We start from the raw sequence: 17,037 nt of genomic DNA on the forward strand, positions 1-17,037 counted from the left end.
TTAGCGACATTGGGAAAATGTTTTAAAATATATTACATGTCTTCGCTGCGTGTTCTCCAGTCATAACGAATAATAAATACTTGTCGTCTGTTCATGTCGTAGCTATGACCCCTTTACTTCCGACTTTAAAATCAAGCTCGATATCTTTTTTGAGTCTAAAGTTCCTGCAATTATTAAGTAAACCATATAAAACACTGTTAATTGTATTTAAGTTAGAACAAGCTCTGTACCAAAACTTAAATCGTTTTACACGGTTTACAGGTTTCTGAGAAATTGGATGAATTCAGTCGTGTGGCTCTTAAACTAAATCTGTATGACCGTAAATATGACAATGTCTCCAAAACAATATTCAAACGTTAAAATATCTGACCAGTCTCACTGCAACACACTTACACGTTATCTAAATACCTGGTGTTTCAAAGTCCCTGGAAAGTGATGTCCTGTGTTTTAAACCAAAGAGCTTGACAGATTTAAATTATGCACTATGGCATCCCTCATCACACAAGAACAGTCTCGAGGTGAAAAGAAATGTGCTCTACTTGTCTCAAAACCCAAAGGACAGAGAAACCTTTTTACAATCAAACAGGTTTGATGACTGACAGGAATGACAAAACCTGCAGTACCATTCAGCCATCTTGTAAGGCAGGTTTAACACTTAGTACTTGGTCAATGAATCAATGACTTTGGAAAGCTTGTAGAACTATTTTTATATCAGGTCAATTTAAAATCCACAAATTTCTGTTAAATCCATTTTGATGGGAAAAAAAAAAAAATCATCAATAACTTCTTTAAAATATTTCATCTTACCAATCCAGAAAAAAAAAACAACAACCCCCCCCCCCCACACACACACACACACACACACACACACACATCTTTTGTTTCCTTAAAAGTATTTATTTGCAGGTGTAGTAAACCAGACTGACTGTGCTACGGGCTCATGAGTGGATGCTGACCTAGTTTTCCACTCAAAGGCAGCTTCAACATGTTCACATGGCTACATCGTACTGTTTTTAAAATCCTCAGTCATTTTTTGAGGGAGACCTGTCCATCCAAGGATCTACTGCCCACATTCCTCGGTTCTTGGGTTCGAATGTTGACTCTGGTTTTGAGTATCATCATTCTAATGGAATGATAAAGAGGATAAAATGCTTTAGTTTCAAACTTCATGGTGGAGAACATTGGAATATATTAAGACTGAATTCTACAATGTCATGAAACATCTGGCAGATCAAAGACAGCACGTACGCTTTGTTGACTTTCTCGTTGGCTGTTTCTGGGGGACAGGGAATGGTTGCAACTATTGCTATTATTGTAGCTACCATGCAGGCTACAGACAGAGTCACTTTTGGGGGCGGGGCTCAGGGCAGGGCTCAGAGGTTTGCCAGAAGTGTGTTCTAGACTGGCCACCATTTGCCTCGACTCTGCCAACAAGCGTTGCAAGCGACTTGTGGATGATACACACTCCTCCTGTTCACAAAACCATACCAGATGGGACTGATGTGGTGAATGATGCGTATAATATTGAATTACACAGGTTTTAACAGTGATGGGTTGGGTTACCTGGTTGCCATTGGCAATGATGTTGAATACTGCATCTTCTGTAGGGCCGGGGCTCCTCCTCTGTGGTGATGGCGTAGAACAATCCATATAGAGACAAGTCACACTACCTGGACTGAGTCATGGGGGAGAATTATACTCACAGAGACTACTGCACTGCTATTACTATGCAATGGTAGAACTGCGAACATATAAAAACATGCTACCCAACCGAATCGGCCAATTATTTGCCGTGTTTATATTTTCTGACTAATATAGCGATTATTTTATCTGATGTCAGTCCCTACCAAGAGCACTGTGGGTCTTCTGGACCGACGCCCACCAGCAGCGCTGGGGTCCCTGTCTCTGCATCATAGTTAATGACAGCCATGATGCCTACCTCATTTCCAGCCCTACACGCAGCTCCTTGCAAGCAGTCGTTCTCTGCTGGGCTGCTACTACAGTCACAGTAAGGGGTTAATAGGGGGCCTGGCTGAGGGGCAGGCCCAGCACCTCCAGTGCCTCTGGCTGGAGCACTTCCCCTCGACACCTCCTCACAGCAGCTGAAGCTGAGCTCACTCGGGATGTCCTGGCTAGCTGGAAGGACACTCCTGGCACTGTTCTCTGCGGTTGGCTGGGCTGTACCTCTGTGCAGAGGTTTTCTGACAGCATGTGAGGGTGACGGTGGGTGTGTGTTATTATGGCACTGCCCATGCATGTGCCCTCCTGCTGCTCTTCCTCAGTGTTCAGAAACAGAAATTGCACTGCTATCTTTCAACCCTAAAACTCCCACTGCTTACCTCTCCAGTGACCTTTGACCTTCATATCGTCTCAGTGCCTCTCTGGTTGTCTCGAGGTTGAGCTTCAAGAGCTGCAGGTCATTCTGTTGGTTAGCACACACCTGTGATGTCACACATACAGAAAACATTTAATCTGACACATTCCTGTGCCTGTAATTTGATCCAATCACTCCATCCCACATACTTATCGACCATCTCCCTGTATTATAGGAGATTAAAATGCTAGACTTTGTGACGAAATTTTTGTTTTAGTTGGTATGAAAGTACAAAAAGAGAAAAAACTGAAAATAAATAGGGGAGTTTTTTTATTAAGAGACACATGACAAGCCCAGGCTAATGGTTCAGCAAACTAACTCGGCAAGTGGAGGAAGTCCCAGAGGAATGTGGAAAAACGACACGAGCAGCAGAGCGGCATTAGTGTAACGCTACGTAATCTCCACGAGGCTTCAGTCAGTCACATTCACACACATTTTGTTGAAACACACTGAAAGGCACAGCGTGACAGGAAGCACCTGTCGCAGGCACAGAAGCTCGGACACGGTGCGCTCTTGTTTAGATCGTGCTAGGCCAAGCAGCTCATCTTTCCAGCTCTCACCTGCGAGACACACATAGGACAGCTGGCATGATGGAACGTCCTTCGTCAAAGGCAACTAAATGGAATCCGTGCAGTCAGGGCTAACTGACTAAAAGCAAACAATGCACACTACATTACACTTTTCCTGATTTATGGAAATACAATTGAAACTGACAGAGGTCCAGAAGTAGCAGAGATGTTGATCATAACTAACTAAACAGTTTGATAGTACGTGTGTACATTACACTTATCACACTGGGTCTTTGTCTTCAGTCTAGTTAAGGCGCTATTCACCGCTTCTTTGTTTAGCTTTTAGCAGTTTCGCAGCTGTACAGTTCTAGTCACAGTACCTGCCAGTTGCAGCTCTTTCCTGAGTAGCTGGTTCTCTTGCTTTAGTCGAATGAGCTCTTCTCTTTGACTGTTATTCTCTATGGTCTTCTCCTGAAGCTCATCTGGAGGAATGTAGAAAATGAAAGGTTACTGAAAAAAAAAAAAAAAAGACTGTCGGTTTCCCCAAAGATAAACATAAACAGACCTGAACCCAGGTTCCTGGTTCATCATCCCCAGAATAATGTCCTCTGGGAAGGATTTTCATACTGAATAGTGGAGTAATGGTGTTGAATCAGACACTGACCCCTGCTGGTCTGGTGTTGGGATTGGCCTTTCAGGGCTATGTTTGATCAAGCTCTACCTTTGAGCCGAGTAGCGTCATATCTAGCCTCTCTGAAGCGATGTTTGTACTCCTCCATTTCACTTAAGATTTTGCTTTCCCGTGTCTCGGATTCCTTCCGTGTAGCATCGTATTCCCGCATCTGACCGGTTAATCCTAAAATGCGACTGGTAGCTTCCATCACGTCTTTGTCCTGATAAATTGCAAAGAAACTGTGAAAATACCCCAGCTGCACACAGGTTTAAAGAACAGAGAATGAGTTTGCAGGTAAAGTACCTTTAGTTTCAGCATGGAGCTAAGCTCCTCCTCCTGAACCTGGAGCTGCCCCACCTGAGACGAGAGAGTCATGATGGTCGAGTTCATGCTCCGATTCTTCTCCTGTAAATCAGCATCACTGTCCAATCAGCAGCTCTCGTGAACAAGCACCCAAAACTCGCGCCACTTAAACTGTTAACACACACCGCCCCATGCCTTTCCGCAGAGACAATGACCCATACAGATACCAGGGGTAAGCAGCAACAGATGTGGAAGAAATACCTCCAGGTCCCGTTGCTGTTGGCTGCTGTGCTGCTGTCTCTGGCTGAGCTCGTGCAGCTGCTGCTGGGCACTAGTGAGTTCTCGGTGCCTGTCCTTCTCCTGTGCCTCTACGGTCTTCAGGTGCTTGCTGATGGCTCGGATCACCTCGTTACGCGTCTGCAGGTCATCTGGTGAGTGCAACCACACATCTGATGCACATACTCTCCCTCTAATTTATTATGGCTAGAGGCGTCACTGCAGTGACCATATGAATGGTACCCGTCACTTTGATTGTTAATTATCATAATTAATTTGAATAATGTTGAAATAGCCCTCCCCCATTTAGTCATTAGTAGAAAACAAGATTATTATTATTTTTTAAACATTTTTGGCATTTAGCTGATGCTTTTGTCCAAAGCGACTTACAATTATGACTGAATACAACTTGAGTAATTGAGGGTTAGGAGTCTTGCTCAGGGGCCCCAACAGTGGCAACTTTTGCAGTGGTGGGGTTTGAACTGGCAACCGTCTGAGTACTCGTCCAGTACCTTAACCACTGTGCCACCACTACAATGCTAAAAGTCAGCTTGGAGCTGCTCACCCTGGAGATTGGCACACCGCTGCTCCAGTGTCAGCACTCTCTGCCGATCCTGCTCCCACGCCTGCAGCTGCCTTTGGTGGGCAGCAGCCATGTCGTTGAGCTCCTGGTCACGGTCCTTCAGCTCTGCCATCAGCAGCTGCAGCTCCAGCCGTTGCTTTTGGATGGTCACCATTTCCATTTCACATGCTGGAATCTATCATGGACATGAAGGTTCATTTCAAATTAAATGAGAATGAGAGCAACTCATCGCATTGCAATGTTTCAAGGAATCTACGTTATAAAAACGCAGAGAATACGAAGCTGCCACCACTTGATGGCGGCCTAGATTCAAAGCACTCTTATTTTCCAATAGGACAATTGTATACTGACTATTATGACATTATATAGCCAAAGAACCCTCATTTGTAAGAGTTCACCTATATGGTCTAAATGGTTTGCATAAACTTTGGAGTTTATTTATTTTTGTATACAAAATATTGAATCAGTTAGTTTAAGTTATTGTACAATTTAAAGTCAAAATAATTGACTCAGTAAACAGTGATGTCTTACCTTAGACTCTTCCATATGAGACAGAGATGATACATGATTACAAGACATCTGTGGATTCCTCACAGTCTGTCTAGCCATGCTGACATCGTGTGTGTGCTTCAATACAGGGAAGTTAGACATTTATTTCAGGACTTTAATCAAAATATCCCCCTTAATCCAACAAAATAGTATATTACTTTAATGTATTTTATAAATCCATAATATGAATATACACACCTTCTTGACAGGGGTGCTGTGCCACGGTTCAAATGGAAAACCTGCAAAAAGTTCGTAAAATTAAATAAGGGTTTAATCAGCAGGGCTGTGGTACATTAGTCAGCGTAACTGACCTGCTTTCATTTCAGGAGCGTCTCTGTAGCGAGGCGCGCGGCGGTTTCTACATGTTTCTCTGTCTTCTTCATCCATCGTTTCTTCGACAAGTCAAACATTTTTCCCAGCTTTCTCTTTTATGTTCGGCGGTCCGTTGCCGACTATGCCAGTTATCAGGATAATGTTAATTAGTCTATCTGGATGATGTTAATTAAAGTATCATCTGAATTAGTCTGTAAGTAGCCATCCAGCTCGCGAGGGGGCTACGGGACCAACGTCTGCTACTCGAGCTAAGCTAACGCTTCTGTGGCAACTTTAAATCAAAATAGTATTTATGAAAGTTACTATTACAAGCCCCTTAAAATTACACTGGGACAGAAACATTTATATAAATGTATTACTTATCCACAATTAAAACATTATTGCTGTAATTCTTTAGCTACTAAGTTAAAGCCGTTAGCGAACGAATTTTGAAAGTTTTGAAATATCTTGTTAGGAAGCAAAATTTAGTTGGCTAGAGTATCGCCTATGTTAAAATTACAAGTTGACTGCCTCTTCCAAGGCACTGGATTGTATATTTATAGTTATGCATAATTCATACAAAATTCAGTTTTTCACGGCAGAACCACGGCAAAAATCAATAATAAAATAATATAAAAGGCATACATTTAAATAACTCTTATTAGTGTGTGTTGCGTCTGCGCATGCGCGCCTTGGCAAGCCCCAAACCCAAATCAGATTGTAGAGGTGTGCTCTAAAGCTGTAAAACTACATCTGCGTTTACTGAAAAGCTTCTTAAAGGTCGATATAATAATGCTTAAGATTGTACTACAAAGAAAGCAATACTGAGTGCTTATGAGGTATGTGCTGGTGTGAGTGTGTTTTATATATGAGGCATGTTAGCACCCAGAGCTAATGAATGTGTGAGCTAGGCTAAGGAGCTAGCTGCCTGGTTACCTCAGCCCAAAGTCTTCCCTTATTTACTACAGACTCAGCTCATAAAGTTTATCAGAGCTTTCTGCCTGGCGGGGCGTTGAGGTGTTTTGGGAAAGATGTAAATGATCTGGCACTATGACAGCTGATGGATATTTTGAGCTGTTACCAAACCTAGTCTTCATCTGATTTGTGTGAACGTTAGCCAGCTAGGTTCTTACGTAGCCTGTTATTTTCTACATGTTAATAATATATGTTACGTTATACTCATGTTAATATCATGTTATACATGTTATTAATGTTATACATGTTGTACCTGTAGCTACATGGGGCAGTCGCTTGTATAACATGTAGATATTTCGATTTATTGGCATACTAACTAATTACGCTAAATAACAAATGCATTTAAGCAGATTTTGCTGTGGAAGAACAGGAATAACCCGTTTGCTTGTATTTAAGACATGAGTTCGGTTTTGTTCAGATAAAAAAAAGTGTGAACACGTTTATATGTTTTATTTCTCAATTTGACATTGCCAACTAACGTTTCAGTGCTCTCAAATACTTAGGAACTGGTACACACTAATCAGTATTTCCAAAACATGACTGGTTGAGTTGTTGGCTTTTTCTCACAGCAAAACAAAATGTTTGTCTTCTGTTTAGAATAAAACAATATGGCTACTACTGAGAATGCAGAGTCAGGCTCGCCAGAGAATAAAGTGGATCGGACCGACCTAGATGCTAAGTACCCACTGAAAGTGCTTTACTGTGGCGGTATAGAAATCTTTTATTTTTCATTCATGCATGCTTGTTTAGGTTAGTTGTGAGTCCCACTGAGTTGGACACTAATAAAACTGACATTATATTTGATATGAGTTAACATTGTTTGTAGTTTTGTTTTGTTTTTTTATCAGAAGCTTTATAAATTGTTTTATTATAATATAGTCATGTGTTTTTAAAACAAGTCTAAGAAATCTTCCTCTTCTTTTCAGTATGCTCCCTGCCGACAGAGGTAAGCATACAGGTTTATGCGTAACCTATATGTTTCACTTGGTGATTTTCTAATAAGAAGTTGCATACTGTAAAATAACTGTCATTTGATTTCATGGAAAGATGTAGTAAATGAATGTCTACACATTCATAAAAATTAAAGCAAAACCCATCTGCTTGTATCTGCAGTACTGTGAGTACATGCCTGAGCCAGCAAAGTGCAGACAGTGGCTTGAGAAAAACTTCCCAGATGTGTTTGCTAGAATGACTCTTGGTAAGCTCTGCTTCTGAAAACCACTGAAGTGTGTCATTTGTTTTAAAGCCTCTTCCCTTGATGGACTTGGCTAAAATTGAAATATGACAAAAGCTTGTACCTTTGCAGACAATGCACCCAAGCAAGACACAGGAGGTGGTGGAGGTGGTGGAGAAGCGCCCCCCGCTGGAGAAGAAGAGGAGAAGAAAAAGCAGAAAAGAGGTTGGAACTGATATTTAGTATGCATTTTATATATATATATATATATATATATATATATATATATATATATATATATATATATATAAAGATTTTGTAGTTTTATATACATTTCAGAACAAACGTTCAGATACATCAAAAATTCTGGCATCTTTTGAAAGAATTTCAGAAGCATATTTGCCTTTGTAAGTTCACCTGGGAAAGCAGATGATGTCCTAGCAACACCAAGGTCACAGGTTGTTTGTAGGGTGGAACACCGTCATACTGATACACACGTCGCTCTGGATCAGAGCATCTGTTAAATGCTGAAGACGAAAAGAACTATACCAACTAGCTCTTGGTTCATCCGCGTATTGCAGATACTCATGGGCATTATTGTGTCTCATTGCCAGATCATTCTAGTTAGCTGTGAACCTAAAGGAATAGTGTAGCAGCATCTCAGCTGTGAGTATGACTGCAAACTGGTGTTAAATAGTTTGTATTGTTTCAGGTGGTAGAGGTCAGATCAAACAGAAGAAGAAGACTGTTCCCCAGAAAGTCACGATAGCAAAAATCCCACGAGCTAAGAAGAAATATGTCACGCGGGTGTGTGGCTTGGCAACGTTTGGTAAGATGCAGCACTCCAATCTAAATTGCATATGATTTTTTTTTTCTTATGCCGCCGTTCTCTTTGTAATGTGGTTTGGATTTTTGTTTGTCTTTGGTTGTATTTTTCATTTGCTTCTTCAGATATAGACCTTAAAGAGGCTCAGAGATTCTTTGCTCAGAAATTCTCTTGTGGTGCCTCGGTGACAGCGGAGGATGAAATCATCATTCAGGGAGACTTTACAGATGACGTCATCGATGTCATCCAGGAGAAATGGCCTGAGGTCATGTGAAGATCTTTTTGAATTGTTCACTTTTAGAATTTTGTTTGCAGTTTTTGTACAAATTGCCATAATTTCTTCAATTACATGCGCTTGGATGTGCTGTAACTCGAACTGCAGCTTGTTTATCTTCTAAGGTTTTATAAAGCCTTATTAAAGTGAGCGTTCAAGTATATAGCCAAGTAAGCCAGTCAGTGGTGCTGCCAGAGCAATATAATTTGGGTATGTGCATGTATTTTCCCATGAGGGCAAAAGAGCTAAAGGAATCATGCTCTGGCATTAACTGTCTCCTCAATGTTTGTCAGCAAAGTTACTTTATAGATATCATCTTATTAGGTTTGTCCTGCTGTTAGCCACACTTTTTTGTGTGAACGATTCTGTTAAAACAGACTTTCTCCCTACAGGTTGATGATGACAGCATTGACGATCTTGGAGAAGTGAAAAAGTGAAAACCTGATGTGCACTTTTACCGAAGCAAATGCTACGTGTCACAAGAACACGGCCAAACTTACGCATTGAGTCATTTTATATCGGTTTTATTTACTGTATAGAACACGTCGGACTTGGACCCCATCCTTGGCATTTCTTCAGTTCTAAGTAGCAGTTTCCTCTTTGCCAAAGGTCTGCTGTGATACGACTCTCAATAATACTTCACGCAAGCAAACTTTAGGCTAATAAATTTCAATCTCATTGGCTTGTTCTTTGTGTAATGTTCATTTATTTCTACTGTCTGTAAGATCCAATCTTAGAATCTGAAATGACAGTGACATTGAGATTAAGGTGAGGAATGTCACTTTAAGTTCAAACATTCTCATCTGTAGAGGCTTAAAATGCTTTAAGAGTTCCACCTTTATGGGTAGAGTAGACGAGGAGTAACCTTCTGCACTCTAGCAGAGGGATGGAATGATTGTTTTGAGGAGGAAAGAAAAAGGGAACTGTTATTGACCCAAAATGGGGAATGTTCTTGACTGGCCAAGTCAGTTAGCCAACCTAAACCCCACTGAGCATTTCACTGAAACAAACGGGCAGAAAAGGTCTGTTCCTGATCTGGCCGTATACTCATGAGGGATGACTTCTACAGATCAGGGTCATTGATTACAAATTATTACCAAGTAAACAAGTGATCAATCTGTTTTGTGCATGTTAATTTGTCCAATATTTATGATAACAGATCTATAAAGTAGGTTTTAGTCATCCACTATTGTCGTTTTCCACGTGGTTAGGGTGTTACTGCATAGCTCACCTGTTTGATTTTTGCCTTTTACCTGTGGACCAAACAAGTCTGATATGGCCACATGATCGCTTGATTTAGGCCAGCAGCAGGTGCCGGAAGGTCTAGAACCAGCTCTACTCTGCTCTTGATCTTTGCTATCTAATGTACTAACTGATGCACACTGGCCCAAAAAAACAACTGAGCAACCAGTTGCTCTTATAAAAATACTGATTCCAAAATGGTTCATCAAATATAAATGTAGATGCTCTATAATCAAAACCATGAATTCTGTACTCCGCCCTAATTTCAAGTCCAATGTGCTGATGTACATAGACAAAACACTGTGTATGTGCAGTTACTTACTAAGTGCCCTATTTTCATAACCATAATGGAGTCATTTTTAAATTAATATGGATGTTGGAGTATGTGTTTAATATTTTAATAAGTAGCATTCAATTCAGTTACCATTACCACAAAACATGCATCTTACTTTTATCATCTAGGAGGCAACAAGTGAATAAAACGCTAGAATGCATATATGATTTGTTTATTGCCTTAGATTCTCAGTGTAATTATAAAAAGAAATTATTTGGTTTTAGCAAGAGCTACAGTACAGTCAGAAACCATATAAAAGAAATATTGAATTTAGGAGAAATGCAAAGCACCTTTATGGGAAGTTCTTATTTGTTTGTTCTGTTGGTAGAGCTGTCCCTGGGGGATGAATGTTGCTTGCCACAGACTACCCTATCAAGAGTCCCAATCATTTTTAATGGTAGTATGGGCAACTGGTGGAATATGGTACTTTGTATTCACTAGTCATATCCCTATGGCTGTAATCCCACTTGAGATCATTTCCACATAACACCTGAGCTTTGTTTCCCATGCAGATGCTTTCAGATACATTATTTGCATGCGAGCCAAAGAAAATACAGGTCCCTGGGGATTCAGTGACTAAAGGGAGGCAGAACAAAACAGTGCTGGGATGTAAAGTTCTCAGAGTTAAACTTCTGAAGAGTGTCTGCTTCAGTGCTGTGCTCATGGCAAACGCCTCGTGCTGCACTTTTGACTCGCCCATCTTTGAGAAGGTCCTGCCCCCCATCCTTTTCTTGGAATTTGTTTTTGGCCTCTCTGGGAACGTTCTTGCCCTCTGGATGTTCGCCTTCCACATGGACAGCTGGAGGCCCAGTTCCATCTATCTGGCACACTTGGCTGTGGCCGACTCACTGGTCCTGTTCTGCTTGCCATTCAGGGCAGACTACTACAGCCGGGGCATGAACTGGATCCTCGGCGACGCCTTTTGCCGCATTCTGCTCTTCCTGCTGTCGGCCAACAGGACTGCGAGCATCTTCTTCCTCACAGCGGTGGCTGTGGACCGCTACCTGAAGATAGTCCATTCGCTGAACCGCATCAACCGTATGGGTCTGAGCTATGCCCTGTGGGTGTCCTGTGGATTGTGGGTGATCATCATTGCCATGACGGTCTACCTGCTGCCCTCGCCGCACTTCGTTAGCTTCAACAATCGCACGCAATGTGAGAGCTTCAACATTTGCCTGCAGAACGACCCTCAGGCCAACTGGCACAACGCCTTCTACGTCATACAATTCTTTGTGCCGGCCATAATTGTTGTTTTCTGCACAGTGTGTATCACAAAGCAGCTGAAGAACAAGACAATCGACACCCAAGGTAAGGTGAAGAGGGCCGTCCAGTTCATTTTCATTGTTGCAGGGGTCTTCATCGTCTGCTTCTTTCCCAGCACTGCCTCTCGGATCACCATTTGGATCCTGCAGGCCTGGTACCAGGACTGTGAACACTTTCATGAAGTAAACCTGGCGTTTTATATATCGGTCTGCCTCACCTATTTCAACAGTGTCCTCAACCCACTGGTTTACTACTTCTCCACTCCTGCCTTTCGTGGAACTTTACAGAAACTAATTATGAAACTGAGATGGAAAAAAACTGAAAACAACAATGACAATCAGACGATAACATGTGACACCAGTTAAAGTAGTGCTAAAAGCACGAAGCTGTGGAGGACACTGCTGATACATCTTACTGGATCAGTGCGTTATCATCATTTGCTGTCTCTTGGAAGCTTATTAATTTTAGTGAAGTGTTATACCAGGTTTAAACTGTAGGGATAATTATTTATTTAGAGTAAAATATTTCTCAAATTTCATTATTCTTGACCGTACAAGAAGGGTTTCTTGTAACGACAAAATATGATTTAAGTATCATCTAAACATAAAGATATATAAATACAATCCTGTAAAACATTACCATGATATAAAACATTATATCAGACCATTTCATTTTCACGATCTTAGATATGGTATACGCTATTTATATCCGGAGTCAGGCTGTAACGTAGTTTTACAATTGTGGATTGTAACTTTTTAGCATTCATTAAAGAAACGACTGCTTCAGTCAGAAGTAATATTTGTTCTGTTGTGGGGAAGAGGGTCTATAAAAGCACTAATGTGCTACTAGTAGGTGCAGTTTTTGCATATGACTTCATACATTGATCCAGGATCAATACTGGACGCCTACAGGAAATCATGAAATGTTTTCACTGATCATTTCACTGTCTTCATGTGTATAAAAAATAAAACATACGTGTATAAAATATATTTGTATGTGTATAAAACGTATAGAATGTGTCATTTTATTTTTTGATTATGTTCCTTTTTGTTATAGTATATCCAGTTCATTAACAAATTAAGGCAGGCCTATGTTGCAGAAATGAAAGTCCCAATTGATACAAAAAACAGACCAACTAATAAAAGTAAAATCACCGACATAAGTTAGCAACTACTCCGTTCCGCGTTTTGTCAAATATAAATATATTAAAGAAAGTCACTAAACCGTAAAATTCGTGAACAAAAGAACCCTTTAACCGCAGCTGCTCGCGACTCACTTTTTTTTTTTTGGCGCACGCGCCGTCCTCGCCGAGCGCGCGTTAGTGTGTTTGCATTGTGAGCGTGAAACACACACGAGCCGCGAGGATGTCCGGCAGGTCGGTGCGCGCGGAGACCCGGAGCAGAGCGAAAGATGACATCAAGCGGGTCATGGCCGCGATCGAGAAAGTGCGAAAATGGTAAGAGGGCCGGGAGAGCGTGCGTTCGCGTGCGCAGTCCAGCACACGGACCGGCTCGCGGGGGGGAGATGGAACGAGCGAGGACGACGGGAAAGCAGAGAAAGAATGCTCGCGTGGAATTGAAATATCGGATGAACCGAACACAAGCCCAGGTGCTCGCGACACACTGGCAAGCCCCATGGCGATGCGCACCGTGATCTAACCGTTTCGGCGTAGCGGAGATGTGGGCTGAGCCCAGAAGCCATTTCGCTGTAGTCACATGAAGCCATTTCTCTCCCTGCGGTTTGGCGCACTGGGGAAGAGCCGAGCGTGCAGGTCTGAGCGTGCAGGGTCCGAGCCGTGACCCAAACGATACACTCGCGCTCACCTCGCAACTTTGAAACGACGGCGCTCGGTAGTTTTAGAGCGAGCGCAGGTTTAAATTTAGCGCTTAGAAACTCCTTATTTCACACAGTCACTGGGCGCGGTGGGGGCTGGGGACAGGGAAGTGTGTGTGTGTGTGTGTGTGTGTGTGTGTGTGTGTGTACGCAGCCCGACCCAAAATGGAGATAATTATTCACAACAAAACAGCTAAAAGACTTGAACAGTGCGGTGTAAGAACTAAGGGACTGATGTACGGTATTCCTGAATTTCACATCAGTTGTTAAGCGAATAAATTGCAGTATTATTTAGTAGCGTGTAACATAGAGCATAACTGTTCACGGTGTAAAGACCAAAAACCTGAAATGCAACCACATAATTAATTACAGGGATAAAGAAGGACTAATATTTCTTTGATAAATTAGTCGTGTGAAGGATGTCCTTCTTAGAAATCGGTGCATATGTGTCTGTCGTTGGACACTGCTTGCCACAACGCCATTAGTCCTACAGTTTTGAAGATTAGAGCAATAAACTGTTGATGGACTGTTACTACATTCCTGATTAATGCTTTCCAGGGAGAAAAAATGGGTGACTGTTGGAGACTCATCGCTGCGGATTTTCAAGTGGGTACCAGTGACTGAACCAAGGTCAGACGATGTGAGTCCCGCGGATAAACGCCTGTGTACCTGGTTTGTTTGTTTGCTTACATGGATGTTCGAGATTTGGATGTTCTATCTTTCCTGTAGAAAAATAAGAAGAAGAAAAGCAGAGGTGAGAAGTTTGGCTTGGAGGTCACCACACCAGAGAGCAGCTCCTCTCCGGGAATGACAGACATAAATGGTGAGGTACTAACGCGCGTGGCTGCTTAACTGTGGTCATCTAGTCTCAATCTAAATCTTGACCACTTTCAAAATTGTCACGATTGCTCTTACTTGATAGCCTATTAATTCTCACTGTGTAAGCTTTACATACACGCATGCACACGTTTCTTCTTGAACTGAACAGATGAGAACAGCAATCAGAGCTCCACCACTGACGGCTCTCCAGTGAAGCAGGATAACGGCTGCAGTAAGAGTCCTGCTCCACACACCACTGTCCCTCAGAGCAATAGGGATGAAAATACAACAGATTGGACGCCGTCACCAGACAAAGGTATCGCAATTCCACATCCCCAGATCGCGAGCTTGTTTTTATATATATATATATATATATATATATATATATATATATATATATATATATATATATATATATATATAATATATAATACTTGTGCCACCTGTGGATGATGCTTTGACTTGTGAGTATTTCACATAATTTTGCTTTAATGCACAAAATCAATAGTACACTTTTTATTAGCTGGATCTCATTATATTGGTCTCAACAGCTGCTAAAGGTTTCAGCTTACGTATGTCTTACGTATTTCTTACAAACTACATAGCAGTTTGGATATCCAACCCTGATCTAATGCAACTTGATATAATACTTGCTTCTTTCATAGAGATAAGGCTAACAGGATCAAGTACGTTATGTGGGCTTTGCATGGAAACCTGAACAAGGACGGCGCTAGGTACAGGGTCGGCGGCGGGGGCTTGGAGCTGATGCTCATCCATTCATTTTTACAGGTCAGAGCAACTCCACCTCCTCAGAGACCTCAGCACCAGAAAAAGAGGCACCATCAGAAACTTCCAGGGAAACTCAGGTAGATCACAGCTATAAAGTGCGTCTCCTGAGCAGCAGGTTGTACCAGGCAAGTGGTAGCTTAGTGATTCAGGTACTTGAACCAGCAAGCTTCTGATTACAAGTCAAGTCCCATCACTGCCAAGTTGCCACTGTTGGGGCCCCTGAGCAAGTCTCAATTGCTCAAGTTGTACTCAGTCATAATTGTAAGTCACTTTGGATAAAAAGCATCAGCTAAATGTAAATGTTGCTGTAGCCCTTAGCCATGGAGTATTCGTGAATGTTTGTTTCTTTTTTTTTTCTTTTTTCAAAAGCTTTGCTTAGTGTCGCAAACACACAGATTGCTAGGTAGTCTCAAAGTACTGTTGTGTTATAATGCTACTACTCCTCGTTTCATTAGGAAATGGAAGAGGACGCCCCTCCCATTAAGAAAACCAAGTTGGAGTCTTCCTCTCAGGACTGTGAGAAGAGCTGAAGCTGTCTTTCCCTTAAGGTGGGAAGCCAGTGTTCCCATTTCAGCCGTCATAGTGGAATGCTCACACTCGCCATGTTGCCAAGGGAACCTTTGCTCTTTCACCCTCCTTCCTCCTGCTAGTCAACTTTTAGGAAAAGGATGTTGCAGCATTCATTGTGCCTGCGTACAGAAGGCCTTGCGCGGAAGGCCGACCTCCTCCTGTGGGATGCTGGTGTCTGCCATCTTGGCTCCAGCTTCCAACGCCAGCATCTCCCATGAAGCAGTGTGGCTGATCCAAAACATCAGTGCCCTGCCTAGAGTTGCCACGCTAACATGCGGTTTTGCTGGCATAGTCATCTACATTTTGAGTAAATGATCTCTTTTGGTTGGGGTTTTGGTTTATTGACATGCTTGACAGTTTTTGGAACGACTGATGAGGGCGATTCCTGTCTAGCGGAGAAGTGTAGCACATTCCTACTGAAGACTGGATGCTTGTAAATGTGAGAGGTTTTTTTTTTTTTTTTTTTTTTTTTTTTTAAACCTCTCTCATGAACTACATTTAAAGTAACTTTTCAGTAATTAGCTGACACTAGAACTTACGGCTGTGGTTTTCTCAGTAACCAAAATGCAACATAGCTGCCGATGTCATCTAAGGGCAGTTCTGTGACTGCTGTTGTCTTTGTCTCCGTTACTATTGAAGACCTCTACTGAGGCACCAGTTACTGTGGAACCGAATGGAAAATTGTGAAGTCCTAATTACAATGTATGTAAATTACTACTCTTGTATTGCAGGGTTTTTGAAGGGATCTCTAGGGGGCAAAGCCTTATAATATACCTCATTTCCAGACCAACAGTGCTGGACTTTTGGCAATATGGATGGAAAACGGATCAATTATGTTCACCAACAAGCATAATTTGGAAGTTATTTTCATTTTTGACAGTGCATATTCTTGTTGCAGTTAACCTTTAACCTCACTGAAAGCAGATAAATACATTTGGGGGGAAAATTGGGACCAGGTTTTTTAATCTGATTTTTATCTTGTACACATACACAGGTATGCATTTATTTATTCTGCCATTAGAGTTTAATCATACTCGACTATTTCAATTAAAGACCTCAGACTGGATATTGGAACTATCTTGTTCACATCTTAGTGTTGGCTTATGGCCCAGTTACATATAGCACAGAATGTCCTATAGCTTCCTTTTGGGCGTTTATTAGCATGGGTTTGAAAATTGTGTTCATTAGAAGGTCGGATATGCCATTAGTTAATCAAGTCATTAGTTTGATCAAAAACCAGTCATGTAAGCAAACAGCCATTGGTCAGAATTTATATGCATTTTTTTGTCACTAGATGCATTTGGACTATTCTGGCAAAGGAATTGTTAGTCACTAGTTAGATAGCTATAGATATAATTT

The 17,037-nt window shown here is 41.6% G+C and overlaps 4 protein-coding genes across 5 annotated transcripts; 3 read left to right on the plus strand and 1 right to left on the minus strand.

Annotated features, from left to right (window-relative positions):
- Positions 1-887: 887 nt before the first annotated feature.
- On the minus strand, positions 888-6,174 carry ccdc62 (coiled-coil domain containing 62). Its single transcript, XM_027020974.2, has 13 exons — positions 5,579-6,174; positions 5,466-5,506; positions 5,250-5,345; positions 4,701-4,893; positions 4,121-4,287; positions 3,860-3,961; positions 3,605-3,776; positions 3,264-3,365; positions 2,852-2,934; positions 2,340-2,440; positions 1,564-1,675; positions 1,249-1,470; positions 888-1,123 (listed from the first exon to the last, which is right to left on the minus strand). The coding sequence occupies exons 1-13, from the start codon at positions 5,652-5,654 to the stop codon at positions 1,061-1,063; spliced, it is 1,530 nt and encodes a 509-aa protein (XP_026876775.2). The 5' UTR covers positions 5,655-6,174; the 3' UTR covers positions 888-1,060.
- Positions 6,175-6,276: 102 nt separating this feature from the next.
- denr (density-regulated protein) lies at positions 6,277-9,516 on the plus strand. The gene is made up of 8 exons (XM_027020983.2): positions 6,277-6,418; positions 7,152-7,262; positions 7,481-7,500; positions 7,668-7,752; positions 7,861-7,953; positions 8,441-8,557; positions 8,680-8,819; positions 9,221-9,516. The coding sequence occupies exons 2-8, from the start codon at positions 7,163-7,165 to the stop codon at positions 9,263-9,265; spliced, it is 600 nt and encodes a 199-aa protein (XP_026876784.1). The 5' UTR covers positions 6,277-6,418; positions 7,152-7,162; the 3' UTR covers positions 9,266-9,516.
- A 1,505-nt stretch (positions 9,517-11,021) lies between these two features.
- LOC113584533 (hydroxycarboxylic acid receptor 2-like) lies at positions 11,022-12,243 on the plus strand. Its single transcript, XM_027021506.2, has one exon. It carries the CDS (start codon positions 11,067-11,069, stop codon positions 12,030-12,032), a length of 966 nt encoding a protein of 321 aa, XP_026877307.2. The 5' UTR covers positions 11,022-11,066; the 3' UTR covers positions 12,033-12,243.
- A 756-nt stretch (positions 12,244-12,999) lies between these two features.
- LOC113583751 (B-cell CLL/lymphoma 7 protein family member A-like) lies at positions 13,000-16,744 on the plus strand. 2 transcript variants are annotated; one of them, XM_027020250.2, is made up of 6 exons: positions 13,000-13,123; positions 14,059-14,140; positions 14,230-14,323; positions 14,489-14,635; positions 15,109-15,233; positions 15,564-16,744. In XM_027020250.2, the coding sequence occupies exons 1-6, from the start codon at positions 13,032-13,034 to the stop codon at positions 15,636-15,638; spliced, it is 615 nt and encodes a 204-aa protein (XP_026876051.1). In that variant the 5' UTR covers positions 13,000-13,031; the 3' UTR covers positions 15,639-16,744. The 2 variants fall into 2 exon arrangements, with proteins under 2 accessions (XP_026876051.1, XP_026876061.1); XM_027020260.2 differs by having other exon boundaries at positions 15,109-15,185.
- Positions 16,745-17,037: the final 293 nt, after the last annotated feature.

This window comes from Electrophorus electricus, chromosome 17 (assembly GCF_013358815.1).
Source record: "Electrophorus electricus isolate fEleEle1 chromosome 17, fEleEle1.pri, whole genome shotgun sequence".
NCBI classification, from domain to species: domain Eukaryota; kingdom Metazoa; phylum Chordata; class Actinopteri; order Gymnotiformes; family Gymnotidae; genus Electrophorus; species Electrophorus electricus.